Here is a 21,847-nt window from a genome sequence, read left to right as displayed (position 1 = left end):
AATCTACCCTGTCCATCAATTTCTCTAAGGTGGAACAGATGTTGGAGCCCAGAATCTGCATTGCAGCCGTATGAGGCTCTCGGAAGGCAACAAAGGCTGCTAAAACTGACTCCTGCTGTGAAGGTTCGGCTGCAGTATCCCTGGAGGTGACCACACGCTCCAGTGTAGATTGCAGAGTGGAAAACCCTTGTGAAAGCACCCCACAGATAGTGGAGTTGAACTCTGTCTGCCATAGTGGACAGAGTGTCTGGCAAGACGGCGAATACCTCACACAATTGTTCCTCCAGTATTCTCTTTTACATGGTGGCCCCCGGAGTTCTTTATCTGAACTGTTGAGCAGCGTTTGGAGAGCACGGCGCCCTTCGGCACATATTCTCCTCAGCTGTCCCTACCACCACTATCTGCTACTGTAAGACTCACCAGGTTGCTGGCCTTTTTATCTGACTAACACATCTGCTCGATGTGCGTATCTGCGCTGGTGCCTGAAACGTATGTAGTGTATGATGGTGTGTTCTAAGGATGGATAAGTTCTTCCGTGTAAATGGCAAATTAAGTTCAAAAAGTGTGACGTGGTACATTTTGGTAGGAAGAATAAGGAGGCCATATACTCCTTGGAAAATAAGGGGGAAAAATTGGGTGCATTTGTGCCTCCCGTTAGTGCAACCGGGACGCGGCACTGACATTGACTCCTGCCATATTGGGCGGGAGTTTAACAGCGGCGCAACAACATTGCGCCCCGATCTCCTACACACAGAGATCATGACGTCATCGCCTCATTAGCACCCGAAATTCACTTCTGCCCCCTGTAGCAGCGCCAGGCGAAAACACCGGCAGCTGCAGGAGAGGTGGATCGGGCGGCTGGTCGCTACCGGGGCGATGATTAAAGACTCCAGGCACTGAAGAGTTTTCTTTTTGGCGATCCCCATTGACTTATTGATCTTATATTAATGACCCCTAGTTCTGACCTTGCCCTAAATGGAAACATCTTCTCTACATCTACCCTATCAAACCGTTTCATAATCTTAAAGACCTCCATCAGGTCACCCCTCAGTCTTCTATTTTAGAGGGAAAAGAGCCCGAGCCCATTCATTTTATCGTGATAGATATAACCTCTTAGTTCTGGTATCGTTCTAATAAATCTTTTTTGTCTCTACTCCAGTACCTATACATACTTTTTGTAATATGGAGACCAGAACTGTTCACAGTACTCCAAGTGTGGTCTAATCAAGGTTCGATACAAGTTTAACCGAACATTTCTGCAATTTTTAATTATATCTTACCTGAAATGAAACTCAGTGCTTTGCTTTTTTAGAAACATAGGTTAGCAAGGCCATAAAAAAGGCAAACCAAGTACTAGGGTTTATTTCTTGAGGTATAGAATTAAAAAGTAGGGAAGTTATGCTAAACCTGTATCAAACCTTAATTAGACCACACTTGGAGCACTGCATACAGTTCTGGTTGCAATATTATAAAAAGGATATAGAGGCACTGGAGAGGGTGCAGAGAAGATTTACAAGGATGATACCAGAAATGCGAGGGTATACATATCAGGTAAGGATGAATAGACAGGGTCTCTTTTCTCTTGAAAAAAGAAGGCTAAGGGGTGCCATAATACACATCTTTAAAATTATGAAAGGTTTTGATAGAGTGAATAGAAACATAGAAAATAGGTGCAGGAGTAGGCCATTCGGCCCTTCGAGCCTGCACCACCATTCAATATGATCATCGCTGATCATGCAACTTCAGTATCTCATTCCTGCTTTCTCTCCATGCCCCTTGATCCCTTTAGCTGTAAGGGTCACATCTAACTCCCTTTTGAATATATCTAACGAACTGGCCTCAACAACTTTCTGTGGTAGAGAATTCCACAGGTTCACAATTCTCTGTGTGTTCAGTTTTTGTCACCTAATCTGAGGAAGGACGTTCTTGCTATTGAGGGAGTGCAGCCAAGGTTCACCAGACTGATTCCAGGGATGGCTGGGCTGTCACATGAGGAGAGACTGGATAAACTGGGCCTTTATTCACTGGAGTTTAGAAGGATGAGAGGGGATCTCATAGAAACATGATTCTGAAATAAGATTCTGACGGGACTGGAAAGGTTAGATGTGGGAAGAATGTTCCCGATGTTGGGGAAGTCCAGAACCAGGGGACATAGTCTTAGGATAAGGGGTAGGCCATTTAGGACTGAGATGAGGAGAAACTTCTTCACTCAGAGAGTTGTTAACCTGTGGAATTCCCTGCCGCAGAGAGTTGTTGATGTTCAAGAGGGAGTTAGATATGACCCTTAAGGTTAAGGGGATCAAGGGGTATGGAGAGAAAGCAGGAAATGGGTAATGAAGGAATGTTCAGCCATGATCTTATTGAATGGCGGTGCAGGCTCGAAGGGCCGAATGACCTACTGCACCTATTTTTCTACGTTTCTATGAATAGTATAGATGCATTTAAAGCAAGGCTAGACACGCATATGAGGGAGAAGGGAATAGAGGGTTATGTTGATAGATTTAAATGAGAAAAGACAGGAGGAGGCTCGAGTGGAGCATAAAAGGCGGCATGGACTAGTTGGGCCGAATGGCCTGTTCTGTGCAGTATATCCTATGTAAAATGCTAGCCATTGCTTGTCTACCATCACACTTTTTAATGTACTTTCCCAATCTACCTTGGCCAACTTGCCTCTCATACCTACGTAGTTTGCTTTATTTAGATTTAAACCCTCGTTTTGGGTTACACTAAATCACTTTCAAACTCAATATAAAATTCTATCATATTATGGTCACTCTTCCCTAAAGGCCCCTTTACTACAAAGTTATTCATGAACCCTTTCTCATTGCACAATACTAGATCTAAAATAGCCTGTTTCATAGTTCGTTCCTCAACATACTGATCTAGAAAACTATCTTGTATACATACCATGAATTTGTCCTCCACACTATTGTTTGGTTTGCCCGGCCTATATGTAGATTATTGTATTATCCTTGTTGCATAAACCTCTAATTTCCTGATTTATTCTCTGCCCTGCATTGTAACTACTGTTTGGGGACCCATAAACAACTCCCACCAATGTTTTCTGACCTTGCTGTTTCTTAGCTCTACCCAAACTGATTCTATTTCTTGATTTTCGGAGCTGAGATTCTTTCTCTCTACTGTCTTTGTCCCATCCATCATTATCAGGGCTATCCCTCCTCCTTTTCCATTTTGCCGATCTCTTCTAATAGTTAAGTATCCTGGAGTATTTAGTACCCAACCTTGGCCACTTTGCAACCACGTCTCCATAATGGCTATTAGCTCAAACATATATCACCATTCCTTCATCTTCGCTGGGTAAAAATCCATCGACTCCCTCTCGAACAGCACTGTGGGTGTACCTTCACCACATGGACTGTAATGGTTCAAGGGCAACTAGGAATGGTAGCTTAGCCAATGACGGCCACATCCTGAGAATTTATGAAAAAAAAAGACAATTGAAACATTTCCTGCAATGGATTCAGGTCTTTGGCTTTACTCTCATCAGAACATAAGAAATCGGAGCAAGAGTAGACCATTTTGCCCCTTGAGCCTGCTCCGCCATTCAATAAGATCATGGCTGATCTGGTAATGGACTCGGCTCCACTTCCCTGCCCACTCCCCATAACCCTTTACTCCCTTATTGCTCAAAAATCTGTCTATCTCCACCTTAAATATATTCAATGACCCAGCCTCCACAGCTCTCTGGGGCAGAGAATTCCATAGATTTGCAACCCTCTGAGAGAAGAAATTTCTCCTCATCTCAGTTTTAAATGGCTGGCCCCTTATTCTGAGACCATGGGCCCAAGTTTCCCCAGGAGTTGCTCCTTTTTTTTTTGGAGCAACTAGATTTTTTTGGAGTATCTTAAAAATCGCAATTCTGCCCATTTAATTTGCTCCAGTGTAAGTGAATTAGGGTTTTTTTTAGTTTAATTTTTCTTCAAAAGGGGGCGTTACCAGCCACTTATGCCTGTTTTGGCCATTTAAGCAAGTTTAGACAGCTAAAAGTTACTCCAAACTAACTTAGTCCAGCGTATGTGACCACTTGTGTCCGCACAGAAAAACCTAAGAAATCAGCGCAGGTAGCCAGAGATGGTGGGGGGCAGAAGGGAAGTTAGAGGACCTTGCAAAGGACTAAACACCTTCACAACAACATTAAAGAAGCATAAATACATTTAAAGCATCAAGCACTAAACAAAGCACAAAAATAAGCATTCAATAACAAATAAAAAATACAAGGAAGCTGAGAGGACCTGCCCCGAGCACCAAGACTTACAAAGCACAAAAAGTAATAAGCAATTAATTAACAAATAAAAAATAGAAGGAACTGCACCTAAAGCACCAAGACCAAAGTAATAAGCAATCAATAAATGACAAATAAAAAATAGAAGTCCTACCTTAGGCAACGCAGCGGGCCGCCGATGAGGGAGCCCATTCGGTCCAGGCTAGGGGCAGCATGATTCGGGCCCCTCCCACACAGCCTGCAGAGCGTCGCAGACATTCGGGCTGCAAGGTGCTACTGCAAATGCGCGCACACTCTAGCGCGCATGTACAGAGGTCCCGGCACTGTTTTCAGTGCCGGGACCTGGCTCCGCCACCCCCCCCCCCCGCCACTGGTTGTGCTGCGCCACGCCGAGGCCGAAGATGTCCTGAGGAACGGGGAGAATTGGAAGATAACTTATCGCCGCCCTTTTTAGTCTAGAAAGTCAGTTTTACAGGGGGTGGGGGGAAACGTGAGACCTATGTTCCCCAGTTTTAATTTTCCCCTATGAGTGGAAATATCCTCTCTGCATCCACCTTGTCGAGCCCCCATCATCTTATAAGTTTCAATAAGATCACCTGTCATTCTTCTGAACTCCAATATGCATAGGCTCAACCTACTCAACCTATCCTCATAAGTCAACCCCCTCATCTCCGGAATCAACCTAGTGGACCTTCTCTGAACAGCCTCCAATGCAAGTATATTCTTCCTTAAATACGGAGACCAAAACTGTTTGCAGTACTCCAGGTGTGGTCTCACCAATACCCTGTACAGTTGTAGCAGGACTTCTCTGCTTTCATACTCCATCCCCCTTGCAATAAAGGCCAATATTCCATTTGCTTTCCTGATTACTTGCTGTACCTGCATACTAACTTTTTGTGTTTCATGCACAAGAACCTCCAGTCTCTCTGTACTGTAGCACTTTTCAATTTTTCTCCATTTAAATTATATTTGTATTACTTCTGCCAAAATGGATAATCTCACATTTTCCCACATTATACTCTCCATCTGCCAAATTTTTGCCCACTCACTTAGCCTGATTTTGCAGATTTTTTGTGTCCTCCTCACAATTTGCTTTTCCTCCCATCTTTGTATCGTCAGCAAACTTGGCTACATTACACTCAGTCCCTTCATCCAAGTCATTAATATAGATTGTAAATAGTTGAGGACCCAGCATTGATCCCTGCGGCACCCAACTAGTCACTATTTGCCAACCGGAAAATGACCCATTTATCCCAAATCTCTGTTTTCTGTTAGTTATTAATGGCTAACTTAATTAGCTTTGGCTGGATTGGAACCTAGATCCCAAAGATGGTAAAGACTCACCTCAAAAATCCATGAGAACGTTTCTGCACCAGTAATGCTGGGACCTAAGATATCGGCCTGCCAGCGATTTAAGACACTGATGCTGTGTACTTTGCAAAACCAGCTTATTAGTATATTGAATGGTGGTCCAAGAATGCAACTCCTGTGTACACAGGGGTAAATTGCTGAGAAAAGAGGAAACCTGTAGATGCAAGATTTAAAAGCCTGGTGGCAGCAAGTTACTAAAGGCACAGCAGACGTGTGGAAAAAATACTCTAGAAAAATCCTCTCTCTGATCAAAAACTAGTCCAGGCGATCACATGGACCAAGTGTTCTCTATCAAGACACTTCCCTTCTACATGATGCAATACCTATCCCAGTCAAGAACTGGCCAGCTCCCTCTTGAAGAGTCAGCACCCACCACACCAGCCAGCAATGTATTCCACAGGCTCACCATCCTCTGGTAAAAGAACTGCCTGATGTAAAAAATACCATAGCACAATTTCAAAGAGAAGGGAAGTTATCCCCGATGTCCGTGCCAATATTTATCCCTCAACCAACATAACAAAAACAGATTATCTGGTCGTTATTGTTATATATGTAAACCTGTAAATACCTTGTTTAACCACCAGAGGGCTCATTCCCTGGAGTCCCAAGGAATCCCACAATCCCTTGGGAGCACCTGTACATAAGGAGGCCTCACAGGCTGGAGAGGCACTCTGGAGACCTGTAATAAAGGACTATGGTCACACATTACTTTGAGCTTACAGTATCTGGTCAGATTCTTTATTCAAGACATAACAACTGGTGACGAGATACAGATGACGAACCCCACAGGAACAATGCAGAGAACTGTGGGCATCCTGGAGAAATTTTCGGAGGGAGGTGATTGGGAAATCTTCGTGAAGCGACTCGACCAATACTTCGTGGTCAACGAGCTGGAAAGAGAAGCGAACGCTGCCAAACAAAGGGCGATCCTCCTCACCGTTTGCGGGGCACCAACGTATGGCCTCATGAAAAATCTGCTCGCTCCAGCGAAACCCACAGACAAGTCATACGATGAGTTGTGCATACTGGTGCGGGAGCATCTAAACTCGAAGGAAAGCGTTCTTATGGCGAGGTACCGGTTCGACATGTACAAGAGGTCTGAAGGCCAGGAAGTGGTGAGCTACGTCGCCGAGCTAAGGCACCTTGCAGGACATTGCGAATTTGAAGGACACTTGGAGCACATGCTCAGGGACTTCTTTGTACTTAGCATTGACCATGAAGTAATACTTCGCAAACTTTTGACTGTAGAGACCCCAACCTTGAGTAAAGCCATAGCGATAGCCCAGGCATTCATCGCCATCAGTGACAATACCAAACAAATCTCTCAGTACACGAGTGCTGCTGCAAGTACTCTGAACAAAGTAATGTTGTTTTTGAATCATAATGTACAGGGCAGGACTCACATGTCTGCAGCTGCACATCCGCAGATGTCTGAGTCCACCATCAAGGGTGGTGAATGCAAGGCCATTAACACCTTGTTGGCGCTGCGGAGGTGATCATCCCTTCCATTCATGCTGCTTCAAAGGGCACGTTTGCAAGGGCTGTGGAACAATGGGACACCTCCAACATATGTGCAGGCGAGCTGCAAACTCTGCTAATCCTGCAAACCACCATGTTGCAGAGGAGGACAGATCCACGGTGGATCACGACGAACCAGAGCCTCAGACTGAGGAGGCAGAGGTATATGGGGTGCACACATTTACCACACAGTGTCCCCCGATAATGCTGAAAGTTGAATTAAATGAACTCCCGGTGTCAATGGAGCTGAACACGGGCGCGAGCCAGTCCATAATGAGCAAAAAGACTTTTGATAAATTGTGGTGCAGCAAGCCCTCAAGGCCAGTCCTGACTTCCATTCGTACTAAACTGAGAACATACACAAAGAAACTGATTTCCGTAATAGGCAGTGCTATCGTAAAGGTCTCCTACGATGGAGCGGTGCACAATTTACCACTCTGGGTGGTACCGGGCGATGGCCCCACGCTGTTCGACAGGAGCTGGCTGGGAAATATACACTGGAACTGGGACGACGTCCGAGCGCTCTCGTCCATCGATGACACTTCATGTGCCCAGGTCCTAAACAAGTTCCCCTTGCTGTTCGAACTGGGCATCGGGAAGTTCCAAGGAGCAAAAGTGCCGATCCACTTGATTCCGGGGGTGTGCCCATCCATCACAAGGGAGAGCGGTACTGTACACGATGAAAGAGAAGGTGGAGATTGCACTGGACCGGCATCATTTCGCCGATCGAATTCAACGAGTGGGCCAGTCCGATTGTTCCAGTCCTCAAGAATCTGTGGTGATTACAAAGTAACTATCAATCGTTTCTCCCTGCAGGATCAATACCCGCTACCAAAGACAGATGACCTATTTGCGACGCTGGCAGGAGGAAAAACATTCACGAAGCTGGACTTGACCTCAGTCTACATGACGCAGGAGCTGGAGGAATCATCAAAAGGCCTCACCTGCATCAACATGCACAAAGGTCTCTTCATTTACAACAGATGCCCGTTTGGCATACGATCAGCCGCGGCGATATTCCAGAGGAACATGGAAAGCTTGCTGAAGTCGGTCGTGCGCACCGTGGTCTTCCAGGACGACATCTTGGTTACAGGTCGGGACACTGTCGAGCACCTGCAGAACCTGAAGGAGGTTCTTAGTCGGCTTAATCGTGTGGGGCTCAGGCTAAAACGCTCGAAGTGCGTTTTCCTGGCGCCTGAAGTGGAGTTCCTGGGGAGAAGAATCGCGGCGGATGGCATCAGGCCCACCGATTTGAAGAAGGAGGCAATCAAGAACGCACCAAGACCACAGAACGTGACGGAGATACGGTTGTTTCTAGGACTCCTGAACTACTTTGGTAACTTCTTACCGGGTCTTAGCACACTGTTAGAACCACTGCACTCTTTACTGTGTAAGGGACATGAATGGGTATGGGGTAAAAGCCAAGAAAATGCCTTTGAGAAAGCTAGGAAACCGTTATGCTCAAACAAATTGCTTGTGTTGTATGATCCATGTAAGTGTTTGGTACGAGCATGTGATGTGTCGTCATATGGTGTCGGGTGTGTATTGCAACAAGCTAATGAATCTGGGAAATTGCAACCGGTTGCTTATGCATCCAGACGTCTGTCCAAGGCTGAGGGGCCTACAGCACAATCGAAAAAGGAGTGTTAGCGTGTGTTTATGGGTAAAGAAAATGCATCAATATCTGTTTGGGCTCAAATTTGAATTGGAAACTGACCATAAGCCACTTAAATCCCTCTTTTCTGAAGGTAAGGGGATGAATACGAATGCATCGGCCCGCATCCAGAGATGGGTGCTCACGTTGTCCGCATACAACTACGCCATCCGCCACAGGCCAGGCACAGAGAACTGTGCCGATGTCTAAGTAGGCTGCCATTGCCCACCACCGGGGTGGAGATGGCACAGCCTGCAGATTTAGTTATGGTAATGGAAGCATTCGAGAGTGAGCAATCACCTGTTACCGCCCAACAGATTAGAATCTGGACGAGCCAGGACCCCTTACTGTCCTTAGTAAAAAAAACTGTGTGCTCCACGGGAGTTGGTCTAGTGTCCCGTTAGGGATGCAGGAAGAAATAAAGCCGTAGCAGCGGCGCAAAGATGAAATGTCTATACAAGCAGACTGCTTTCTGTGGGGTAATCAGGTAGTGGTGCCAGAAAAGGGCAGGGACATTTTCATTAGTGGCCTCCACAGTACCCACCCAGGCATTGTAATGATGAAAGCGATAGCCAGATCCCACGTGTGGTGGCCCGGTATCGATGCGTACTTAGAGTCCTGCGTGCACAAATGTAACACATGTTCACAGTTAAGCAATGCACCCAGGAAGGCGCCACTAAGTTTATGGTCCTGGCCCTCCAAACCGTGGTCCAGGGTCCATGTCAACTATGCAGGCCCATTCTTGGGAAAAATGTTCTTTGTGGTTGTAGATGCATACTCCAAATGGATTGAATGTGAGATAATGTCGGCAAGCACATCTGCTGCCACCTTTGAAAGCCTGCGGGCCATGTTTGCCACGCACGGCCTGCCTGACATCCTTGTGAGTGACAATGGGCCGTGCTTCACCAGTGCTGAGTTCAAAGAGTTCATGACCCGCAATGGAATCAAACATGTCACATCTGCCCCATTTAAACCAGCTTCCAATGGTCAGGCAGAGAGAGCAGTGCAAACAATCAAGCAGAGCTTGAAGAGGGTAACTGAAGGCTTACTGCAGACTCGCCTATCCCGAGTCCTGCTTAGTTACCGCACTCTCTCACTGGGGTTCCCCCTGCTGAACGGCTCATGAAAAGGGCACTTAAGACAAGGCTCTCGTTCGTCCACTCTGATCTACACGAACAGGTAGAGAGCAGGCGGCTTCAACAGAATACATATCATGATCGCGCAAATGTGTCACGTGAAATCGAGATTAATGATCCTGTATTTGTGTTGAACTATGGACAAGTTCCCAAGTGGCTTCCCAGCACTGTCGTGGCCAAAGAGGGGAGTAGGGTGTTTCTGGCCAAACTTTCAAATGGACTCACCTGCAGAAAACACTTGGACCAAACCAAACTCAGATTCATGGACTATCCAAAACAACCCACAATAGACTCTACCTTTTTTGACCCCCCCCCCCAACACACACACACAAGTGGTAACGACCCAGCGGTTGACTACGAAGCTGAACCCATCACCTGCAGCAGCCCAGCAGGACTCACCACACCCAGCAGCCTGGCAAAGCCAGCTGCACAACAGCCCAGCGAGGGCCGAACAAACGACTCACCAAAACCAGCATTTGCACTGAGACGATCAACCAGGGAAAGGAAGGCCCCAGATCGACTCACATTGTAAATAGTTACACTAATGACTTTGGCGTGGGGGGGGGGGGGGGCGGGGGCGGGTGTTGTTATATATGTAAACCTGTAAATACCTTGTTAAATCACCAGAGGGCTCATCCCCTGGAGTCCCAAGGCATCCCACAATCCCTTGGGAGCACCTGTATATAAGGAGGCCTCACAGGCTGGAGAGGCACTCTGAGACCTGTAATAAAGGACTATTGTCACACATTACTTTGAGCTTACAGTATCTGGTCAGATTCTGTATTCAAGACATAACAGTTATCACATTGCTGTTTGTGGGAGTTTGCTGTGCGCAAATTGGCTGCCATGTTTCCCACATTACAACAAAAGTACTTAATTGGCTGTAAAGCTCCGGTGGTCGTGAAAAGCGCTATATAAATCCGTCTTTCTTTCTTACCTCTAGACTTGACTATTCCAACGCACTCCTGGCTGGCCTCCCACATTCTACCCTATGTAAACTAGTGGTGATCCAAAACTCAGCTGCCCGTGTCCTAACTCACATCAAGTCACGCTCACCCATCACCCCTGTGCTTCCGGTTAAGCAGTGCGTCGATTTGAAAATTCTCATCCTTATTTTCAAATCCTTCCATGGCCTCACCCCTCCCTATCTCTGTAATCTCCTCCAACCCTACAACCCCCTGAGATGTCTGCGCTCCTCTAATTCTGCCCACTTGAGCATCCCTGATTATATTCGCTCAACATTGGTGGCCGTTCCTTCTGTTGCCGAGGCCCCAAGCTCTGGAACTCCCTGCCTAAACCTCTGCATCTCTCTACCTCTTTCCTCCTTCAAGATGCACCTTAAAACAAACCTCTTTGACCAAGCCTATGCTAATTTCTACTTATGTGGCTCAGTATCAAATTTTTGTCTCGTAATACTCCTGTGAAGCGTCTTGGGACATTTCACTAAGTTAACTGCGCTATATAAATTTTGTTATTGTTTTTTCAGTGAATTTTCATATCATCAAAGCAACCATCAGAACTCTAGCAATGTTACCTTACAATGCCTGCCTCTGCTTATTTTAACTTGGCAAAATGTATCACACATTTCAGCTGAAGTACATCGGAACATGAAGTCGATAAATGGATACATATATACACATGTGTGCAGAGGTCTAGAAAAAGAGAGAGAAAGATGCAGGGGTTAAAATAGGTTCAAACATATGACATTTTAGTTCTGATATGAACCAGGATAAACCATGGTAAACTCCCAAGAGTTCAATGCAAGTACCAGAAGCAGCTTTTACTCTACTTAAAATAATTCCAGTGATTCTCCTACTTTTTATTCAGAGCATGAGAACCCCAGGCTAATGTAACTGTACAACTAAAAGGTGTTTTGCAGTGCAGTGCTATGGTGTGATGTAGTGCGGTGTGGTGATATACAGTAGACACCTCAAAGCGCTGGAGAAATACCACCAGCGCTGCCTCTGCAAGATCCTGCAAATCCACTGGGAGGATAGCCACACCAATGTCAGGTTCTTGCTCAGGCCAACATCCCTAGCATCGAAGCACTGACCACACTCGACCAACTCCATTGGGCGGACCACATCGTCCGCATGCCCAACACGAGACTCCCAAAGCAAGCGCTCTACTCGGAACTCTTACACGGCAAGCGAGCCCCAGGTGGGCAAAGGAAATGTTTCAAGGACACCCTCAAAAGCCTCCTTGATTAAGTGCAACATCCCCATCGACACCTGAGAATCCCTGGCCCAAGACCATCCTAAGTGGAAGAAGAGCATCCGGAAGGGCGCTGAGCACCTCAAGTCTCGTCGCTGAGAGCATGCAGAAACCAAGCGCACACATCGGAAGAAGCGTGCGGCAAACTAGACTCATCGCCCACCCTTTTCTTCAACGACTGTCTGTCCCACCTATGACACAGACTGTAATTCCTGCATTAGACTGTACAGTCACCTGAGAACTCACTTTTAGAGTGGAAGTAAGTCTTCCTCGATTTCAAGGGACTGCCTATGATGATGATGTAATGTGCTGTGCTGTGCGTCACTTGAATGCTAGATTGCTGAATCTTGTATCTATCCACGTTTACATTTCACCAATGTTGCCAAAGGGAATGGGTTTTTACCTAGCACTAGCTCTTGACAGGCTACCAGGAGAAGAATATGGTTCCTGTTTAAAGGATTACAGGCTTTCTCCTTCTTGTGCCTGTGCATTATTGTTCTGTCCAGAGAACGTAAGAAAGGTTTTGATTTCTTTCTCTTTTTTCTACTAATATATAACAGAGGTTATGGAGCGGCTCATGTGACAAGGATCCAAGGTCTTTATTTTCAATCAACATTTCTGCAGATTTATTTTTTGCAACAAATGCAGGAATTTGTTTGTATGTGTGTGTGTTTGTGAGTGTATAATCACCTATCTTAGTGAGAGTCTCTGTGGATGGCTGACTGAGAATGTTAACTCAACAGGTAAACATCCACAGCATGCTAATCTATATTTAACATGCCAATTGACACGTTCTCCGTGTAATTTTCTCTTTACTGATCTAAGTTGAGCAAATGTATTTAAATTCTTCTCTTGCCTTAAGAAAACTGAATTTTAAAGGCAAATACCGACAGATTTGTGATTTTAATCAAATGCAGCTTCAGGGACTGTGCAGATCCCTTCTTAAGACAGAAAAAGATAGTTTCTTAAACGATGAAGGGATAAGGGGTTATGGGGAGCGAGCAGGGAAGTGGAGCTGAGTCCATGATCAGATCAGTCATGATCTTATTGAATGGCAGAGCAGGCTAGAAGAGCCGTATGGCCTACTCCTGTTCCTATTTCTTATGTTCATATGTTTTTAATCAGTTTCTTATTTTTTACTAGGATATGGGTGATACTGACGAGGCCACAAGGTCACCAGTCACCTATGACTAGTCACCCTGAGAAGATGATAGGAGGCCTTCTTCTTAAGAACATAAGAAATAAGAATTAGGAACAGGAGTAGGCCATCTAGCCCCTCGAGCCTGCTCCGCCATTCAATAAGATCATGGCTGATCTGGTCGTGGACTCAGCTCCACTTACCCGCCCTCTCCCCGTAACCCTTAATTCCCTTATTGCTTCAAAATCTATCTATCTTTGACTTGAAAACATTCAATGAGCCAGCCTCAACTGCTTCCTTGGGCAGAGAATTCCACAGATTCACAACCCTCTGGGAGAAGAAATTCTTTCTCAACTCGGTTTTAAATTGGCTCCTCCGTATTTTGAGGCTGTGCCCCCTAGTTCTAGTCTCCCCCATCAATGGAAACAACCTCTCTGCCTCTATCTTGTCTATCCCTTTCATGATTTTAAATGTTTCTATAAGATCACCCCTCATCCTTCTGAACTCCAAGGAGTAAAGACCCAGTCTACTCAATCTATCATCATAAGGTAACCCCCTCATTTCTCGAATCAGCCTAGTGAATCGTCTCTGTACCTCTTCCAAAGCTAGTATATCCTTCCTTAAGTAAGGTGACCAAAACTGCACGCAGTACTCCAGGTGCGGCCTTACCAATACCTTATACAGTTGCAGCAGGACCTCCCTGCTTTTGTACTCCATCCCTTTCGCAATGAAGGCCAACATTCCATTTGCCTTCCTGATTACCTGCTGCACCTGCAAACTAACCTTTTGGGATTCATGCACAAGGACCCCCAGGTCCCTCTGCACCACAGCATGTTGTAATTTCTTTATTGCTTTTTTAGTCATTCTTTGCTGTTGCTTAAAATCTTCCCAATCCTCTAGTTTCCCACTAACCTTGGCCACCTTATACACATTGGTCTTTGATTTGATACTTTCCTTTATTTCCTTGGTTATCCACGGCTGGTTATCTCTTCTCTTGCCGCCCTTCTTTTTCACTGGAATATATTTTTGTTGCGCATTATGAAAGAGCTCCTTAAAAGTCCTCCACTGTTCCTCAATTGTGCCACCGTTTAGACCTTGTTTCCAGTCTACTTTAGCCAACTCTGCCTTCATCCCACTGTAGTCCCCTTTGTTTAAGCATAGTAAGCTCGTTTCTGACACTACTTCCTCATCCTCAATCTGTATTACAAATTCAACCATATTGTGATCACTCATTCCGAGAGGATCTTTTACGAGGAGATTGTTTATTTTTCCTGTCTCATTACACAGGTGAATGCAGAGAGGATATTTCCACTCATAGGGGAAACTAAAACGAGGGGACCTGTGGTTCAGGTCGCCTCTTGAGCGATATTTGCCTCTTCGTTTTTTTTGATGCGGAAGTTGCTCTTAATGGGGGCGGTGAATAGACCTGAGGGGCAAAGACGGGGCGGAAGTTGGGTGCAGAACGGAGTCTCTGCCACAATGACGTCATCGTGGCGCTGTGTCACCACAGCTCTCCCCTTCAGTTAAAGGTGAGAGCCTTCGCGATTTCAAAACTTCGGCCCACTGAGCCACCGGGGAGAGTTTTGGCCGGGCCATTGACCTGGCACCCAAGAGGGGGTGCCAGGTTGCCTGTTGACGGGCTGGCAGAACCCGGAGGCATAATTGTCAGGCTGACATGGTAGTTGGCTGACAAAAAAAAACATGGTGGCAGCGGCAATGCACCCTCCTTTTTTAGGGAAGCCGCACTACCACTGCAGAAAACCACAGCTTCACTGGACCACTGGGAAAAACCTTGTTTTGACACCGCCAGGTGGACCGTTGATTTTCCGAGGGGAATGTCGCCGTCTGGGGGTTAGATCGGCGGTGCGTACAGTGATGATGCGCTTAAGACGGATCGGCAGCAGCGGAGTGGTAAGGGGGAAACCGGGGCACCGCTGGGAAAACTCGGGAGGGCAATTGGGCGAGCAGCAGCCATTCCACCAAAAGTCGGCAGCCAATCCACTGCGTGGCCTCCGATTTGCGATGGTAACAGGCCTTAATGAAAGGGACAATTTCGGCCCAAACTGATTTTGTTATGTTGATTGAGGGATAAATATTGGCCAGGGAATAACTACCCATTGTAACATGGGATCTTTTACATCCACCTGAGAGGGCAGATGGGGCCTTGGTTTAATGTCTCATCTGAAAGAACATAAGAAATAGGAATAGGCCATTTGGCCTCTCGAGCCAGCTCCGCCTTTCAGTAAGATCATGGCTGATCTGATCATGGACTCCCCTACCCATTCCCCATAACCCCTTATCGCTCAAAAATCTGTCTATCTCCGCCTCAAATATATTGAATGATCCAGCCTCCACAGCTCTCTCGGGCAGAGAATTCCATAGATTTACAACCCTCTGAGAGAAGAAATTTCTCCTCATCTCAGTTTTAAATGGGCGGCCCCTTATTCTGAGACTATGTCCCCTAGTTTTAGTTTCCCCTATGAGTGGAAATATCCTCTCTGCATCCACCTTGTCGAGCCCCCTCATTATCTTATAAGTTTCAATAAGATTACATCTCATTCTTCTGAACGGAGTGCAGCAGCTGACTGAGAAGGGAGCAGGAGCAGGAGCAGACCGAGGCCCGAGAATGGGGATAAAAGCCACAGCATATAGCCAGTGTGATCTCCTGGATTAGTTTTGATCACCTTGTTGGGTCGGAGAGGAATTTTCCCAGATTTCTTTCCCCTAATTGGCCTGTTTTTTTTTAATCTGGTATTTTGCCAATCCCTGGAGATCGCACAGCTCCGGGTGAGGCGAACTCTGCTGTGTGACATCACAGGTAAGGCAGGTAAGTGATTGGAAGTGACTGTGGGCTAAGTTTTTCTTTTAAATTAACATATAGCATATAACTATATTCTAAAAACTAACCTTTATTTGTTTAACTAATTTAATAAACTATATAGGGTAAATACTTGATTAACGCTAAACTAATTAAATAAATAAAATAATGAGAAAACAGGAGATGTGTTGCTGCCTCAATATGTGGAAGCTTCTGGACATTTTGTTCCATGGTGACTACAACTGTGGTAAGTGTCATCTGCAGCTCGACGAACTTCGGCTCCGAGTTGAGGAGTTGGAATCCGAGCTGCAGACATTGCGAGACATCAGGAAGGGAGAAAGTTACCTGGACCTTTTGCTCCAGGAGGCAGCCACACCCTCTAGATTAAATACTTTAGAATTGACACGTGGTCAGGGACAGGAGGGTGTTGACAGCGAGTGAAGCAGGTCAGGGGATCTAGGAGGTAATATTGCAGGAGCCTAGTCCCTACACTTGTCCAATAGAATTGATGTTCTTGCAACCCTTGTGGACAAGTGTGCAGACTGTGGGGTGGATGAGCAGACTGACCGTGGTGCAGAAAGCCATTCAAGTGGGGGGAGTAAAGAGGCAGGTGGTTGTAGTAGGGGACAGTATAGTTAGGGGGATAGATAGGGTTCTCTGCAGCCAAGAGCGTGTGTCCCGAAGGGAGAAGGACATCTCCTCCGGGCTGGAGAAGAACTCGGATTGGGAGGGGGAGGATTCAGTTATCGTGGTACAGATAGGTACCAAGACATAGGTAGGACTAAGAAAGAGAGTTTGAACAGCTAGGGACTAAATTGAAAAGCAGAACCACAAAGGTAATCATTTCTGCATTATAACCTGAGCCATGAGCAAATTGGCATAGGGTCAATAGAATCAGGGAGATGAATGTGTGGTTCAGAGGTTGGTGTGGGAGAAGTGGGTTTCGATTCGTGCGGCACTGGCACCAATACTCGGGAAAGAGAGAGCTGTTCCGTGGGGACGGACCATAGCTGAACTATGCTGGGACCAGAGTTCTAGCGAACCGAATAACTAGGGAGATAGACAGGGCTTTAAACTAAATAAGGGAGGCTGGGGTGGGGGTGGGGGGGGGAACGGTCGCAGTAGAGAGCAATCTGGAATGCTAAAGAGAAAAGAAAAGGAAGCAATGCAGGAAAGTGATTGTGGTAAGGATAACCACATTATGTTAGGAAGAGACAGAGCATACAAACAAAAGAGTGCACTAACAAATAGTGTCCAGGGTTAAAGTACAAAAAAGATGTCTAATAATGTTAAAAAAACAAATCTAAAAGCATTGTAACTGAATGCACGAAGCATCTGTAATAAGGTAGACAAATTAACAGTGCAAATAGATGTAAACAGATACGATATAGTTGCAGTTACGAAGACATGGTTACAGGGTGACCAGAGTTGGGAACTGAATATCCAAGAATATTTGATATTTAGGAAGGACAGGCAAAAAGGAAGAGGGGGTGGTGTGGCGTTGTTTGTAAAGGATGAAATCAGAGCAATAGTGAGAAAGGATATTGGCTCAGAAAATCAAGGTGTAGAATCAGTCTGGGTGGAGCTAAGGAGCACCAAGTGGCAGAAAGCATTGGTGGGAGTTGTCGAAAGGACTCCAAACAGTAGTGGTAATGTAGGGGATGGCATCAAACAGGAAATTAGAGATGCATGTAGCAAGGATACGACAGTAATCGTAGGTGACTTTAATCTACATATAGACTGGCGAAACCAAATTAATAATAATACTGTGACAGATGAATTCCTGGCATGTGTACGAGATTGTTTTTTAGACCAGTATGTTGAGGAGCCTACTAGGGAACAGGCTATCCTAATCAATTATCCATGCTAATATATTACCCCCAACCTCGTGAGCATTTATCTTGTGCAGTAACCTCTTATGTGGTACTTTATCGAAATCCAAATACACCACATCCACTGGTTCTCCCTTATCACCCTGCTCATTACATCCTCAAAGAACTCCAGCAAATTTGTCAAACATGATTTCCCTTTCATAAAACAATGCTGACTCTGCTGATGGAAAAGCATGATTCAAAATGTCCCGCTACAGCTTCCTTAATAATGGACTCCAGCATTTTCCCAACAGTTGTTAGGCTAACTGGTCTATAGTTTCCTGCTTTTTGTCTGCCTCCTTTTTGAAATAGGGTCATGATATTTGTGGTTTTCTAATCCGCTGGGACCACCCCAGAATCCAGGGAATTTTGGTGGATTACAACCAATGCATCCGCTATCTCTGCGGCCACTTCTCTTAAAACCCTTCTTCCTCAGTTACTTCAAATCAGGCCCTCTTAGTTGCGGTAGCAGGTTTCTTCTTCCCACTTGTGGGGAACAACACATCCCCTTTCGGGAGTCAAGAAGTGAGTCACTTGCCGCAGAATACCTAGCCTCTGACCTGCTCTTGTAGCCACATTTTTATGTGGCTGGTCCAGTTAGGTTTCTGGTTAATGATGACCCCTATGATGTTGATTCTGGGGGATTCGAGTGATGATAATGTCATAGAATATCAAGAGGAGGTGGTTAGACTTTCTCTGGTTGGAGATGGTCATTGCCTGGCACTTGTGTGGCGCGAATGTTACTTGCCATTTGTCAGCTCAAGTCTGAAAGTTGTCCAGCTCTTGCTGCATGCGGGCACAGCGAATATTAATGTATAGCTTTTATTGTCAGACGTGGCTCAGTGGTAGCACTTTCATCTCTGAGTCAGAAGGTTGTGGGTTGAAGTTCCACTCCAGGTATGTGAGCACTTAATCTAGGTTAACACTTTAGTGCAGTATTGGGGGACTGCTGCACTGTCAGAGGTGCCATCTTTCAGATGAGACGTTAAAAATAGGACCCGTCTGACCTCTCAGGTGGATGTAAAAGATCCCATAGCACTATTTCAAAGAAAAGCAAAGATGTCCTGGCCAATATTTATCCCTCAGCCAACATCTAAAAACAGATTATTTGGACATTATCCCATTGCTATTTGTGGGACCATGCTGTGCGCAATTGGTGGCGTATTTCCTACATTACAACAGTGACTGCACGTTAAAAGTACTTAATTGGCTGTAAAGTGCTTTGGGACACCCCGAGGTCATGAAAGGCGCTATCTAAATGCAAGTCTTCCTTTTTTTTCTTTTATTATTTTCCTTTTGAGGAATTATTTCCACAGTAAATATATATATGCATTATATTGCCATTATATATTATTTCATTCATTGTTTTTTATATATTTGTTTAACCGTTTATATGTAAAATGAGGTCCAACATGGTGCTCTATTGCTTTCGAAGGCAAGAGAAGAATCTTGCAGAAGCACAAGATAATTTCCATTAGGTAAGGTAATTAACAGAAAGTATTTTATGCTTGTTATCGTGGACATGTTATCGGAAGCTGATTTGAAAATTAAGACTAGTGAAGACCCTTCAAAGGCAAGGTGTAGTTGGAACTCACCTTTGCGAAGATGCAAATCTAGATATCCATTATTTTTTATTTATAAAAAAAATCCAAAGACCCTTAATTCATTTCCAGACATCGGTTCTAAGAAAAGATTAGGGTGGGCTGAACATCTGCTAAAGATTTCTGTCATTTTTATTACTTGTGTCAATATCGTAAATTGTTTTTTGCTGTACCTTGTTATCTGGTGCTTACAGATTGGGATCGAGCCGGTTGAAGAAACGCAGGTTGGAGAAGTCAGCAGAGAAGGATTTGGAATTGGAGTGGCTCCCACATCAGCTAAAGCCAAGAAGTTAAAAACTAAAAAGAGCAGAGAGCCAACCAGGTTAGTGGCTTTATGTTTTTGTTGGATTTATCTCCATTTCCTCCATCAGCTCTGCCTCTGTGCAGCTTGCTAGATCAAAATTTCTGGACAATATTATTGTGATGTCACAGCCTTCCTCTTGTGTCAATCAATCATCATAGAATGATACAGCACAGAATGAGGCCCATTGTAGCTGTGGCGGATCTTCGAAAGATCTATCAAATTAGTTCCACACTCTTTCCCCATAGCCTTGCAAATTTTATTAGGCCAGATTTTGCTGCAGCAAGGCATCTAACGGCATCTGCCATCAGTTAGACTTGCCCCTGCAACCTTCAGCACAAACATTTTTCCCACTAAGTTTCTGATAGTTCAAGCTGATAACAGCACAGTGAGGGAAACGGGGCATCTGGGACCTGAGTAAACAGGGAAACCAACTGTGTATCTTCCAAACCAATCAGATTGAAGGATGAAGAAATAAATAGCAGCAGCACTGAAAAGGAAGTATAAATTGTATGTGTTAATTTGCAACACCTGAAGCTCTGATTGGGCCGCCTTGATGACAAGTCCCCTTAAATAAGACACAAAAAAAAACACAAAAAAAAAATGATAAGACACAACCAGCAGTTTCTCTGGAATGTGTAATTAGATCCTCCCTGCCGACATAATCAGTGACTTTGCAAAGTGTCATTCGAGCCATTATGACTGCCGATTCCAGACAGAACAGAACTCACTTTGAACAGACAGGGCTCACTCTCATGGGTTAAGACCTTCTCCCACCCACCAAGCAAGTTCCTGCCCCCAGCTCCCACCGCCCAAGTTCCTGACCTCCTCCCTCCAGCCCAAGTTTCTGACCTTCTTCCCCCCCAAGTCTCCGACCTCCCCCCCGCCCAAGTTCCTGACATTTTTCCCCGTCTGACCTCACCCCCCCCGCCCCCCCCCATCACCCAGTCCAAGTTCCTGATCTCCTCCCCTCCCACCCAAGTTCCTGACTTCCTCCCTCCCCCCACCCAAGTGCCTGATCTCTTATGCCCACCTTCCAGCTAAGTTCCTGTCTTTCTCTCCCTGCCCAAGTTTCTGACATTCTCCTCATGTTCAAATTCCTGACCTTCCTGCCCCCACCCCACCCATAGATGGGGCATTGTGTGTGGGTCACGGATTGTTAACAAAGTTTTTGGGTACGAAGTGAATAGTGACAGTGTTGTGACTTCCGGATTTCGGCCACTCCAATGATGTCACTTGCCACACATGCACTGAGCTTTCCGAGAAATCAACCAGGAGTAGGTAAGGAGAGGGAGAACGTGGTGCAGGTGCAAAGGAAGTGGGGTTGGAAGAACATGATCTGTCTTGCTATCTGGATCACGTTCTCGCTCTCAACCCACCCCGCTTTAGACCTGGATCACTGTGCTCTTCGTGCTCTATCCCCCCGTCCCCCCCGACGAGTTCCTGACCTCCTCCCCTCTCCCCTCTGCTCCCCTCTCCCCCATCCCTTCGCTCTCTCTCTCTCTCTCTGCCTCCCCTCAGTCTCTCTCTCCCCTCTCTCTCTCTCTCTCTCTCTCTCTGTCTCTGCCCCAGTCACTCTCTCTCTCTCTCTCTCTGAATCTCTCTCCCTGCCCAAGTCTCTCTCTCTCTCTCTCCCTCACTCTTTCTCTCTCCCTCACTCTTTCTCTCTCTTCCCCACTCATTTCTCTGACTCTCTCTTTCTTTCTCTCTCTCTCTCTCTCTCTCTGCCCCAGGCTCTCTCTCTCTCTCTCCCACCTCCGATTTCCTATCTCTTAGAAGGCCACGAAAATGTTCCTGTAGATAACCACAGCGATATTCTAAGCAATAGTCCTGGAGGCTCCTTTAGTATAGTCATTGATTTTCGAAAGATAACCCAGAAGCCCCAGTAGCAGGCTCAGGCTCAAGCAGCAGCTCCAGGCTCGACAACGTGGTTCGGCCCCACTTCTGACTTCCTCATATATTGTACTACGCTTGCGCGACCG

At 45.7% G+C, this 21,847-nt stretch overlaps 1 protein-coding gene across 2 annotated transcripts in view; it reads left to right on the top strand.

Moving 5' to 3' along the window:
* kif9 (kinesin family member 9) overlaps window positions 1-21,847 on the top strand; it is a 233,918-nt gene that overhangs the window by 144,868 nt on the left and 67,203 nt on the right. For both annotated transcript variants that reach the window (XM_070894741.1, XM_070894730.1), the window contains exon 15: window positions 19,759-19,886. In XM_070894741.1, coding sequence (XP_070750842.1) covers window positions 19,759-19,886 — 128 coding nt within the window. The remainder of the gene's footprint in view (window positions 1-19,758; window positions 19,887-21,847) is intronic.

This window comes from Pristiophorus japonicus, chromosome 1, assembly GCF_044704955.1.
Source record: "Pristiophorus japonicus isolate sPriJap1 chromosome 1, sPriJap1.hap1, whole genome shotgun sequence".
Classification (NCBI taxonomy): domain Eukaryota; kingdom Metazoa; phylum Chordata; class Chondrichthyes; family Pristiophoridae; genus Pristiophorus; species Pristiophorus japonicus.
The sequence above is the reverse complement of the archived record's forward strand: the minus strand, read 5'-3'. Positions and strand labels throughout refer to the sequence as shown.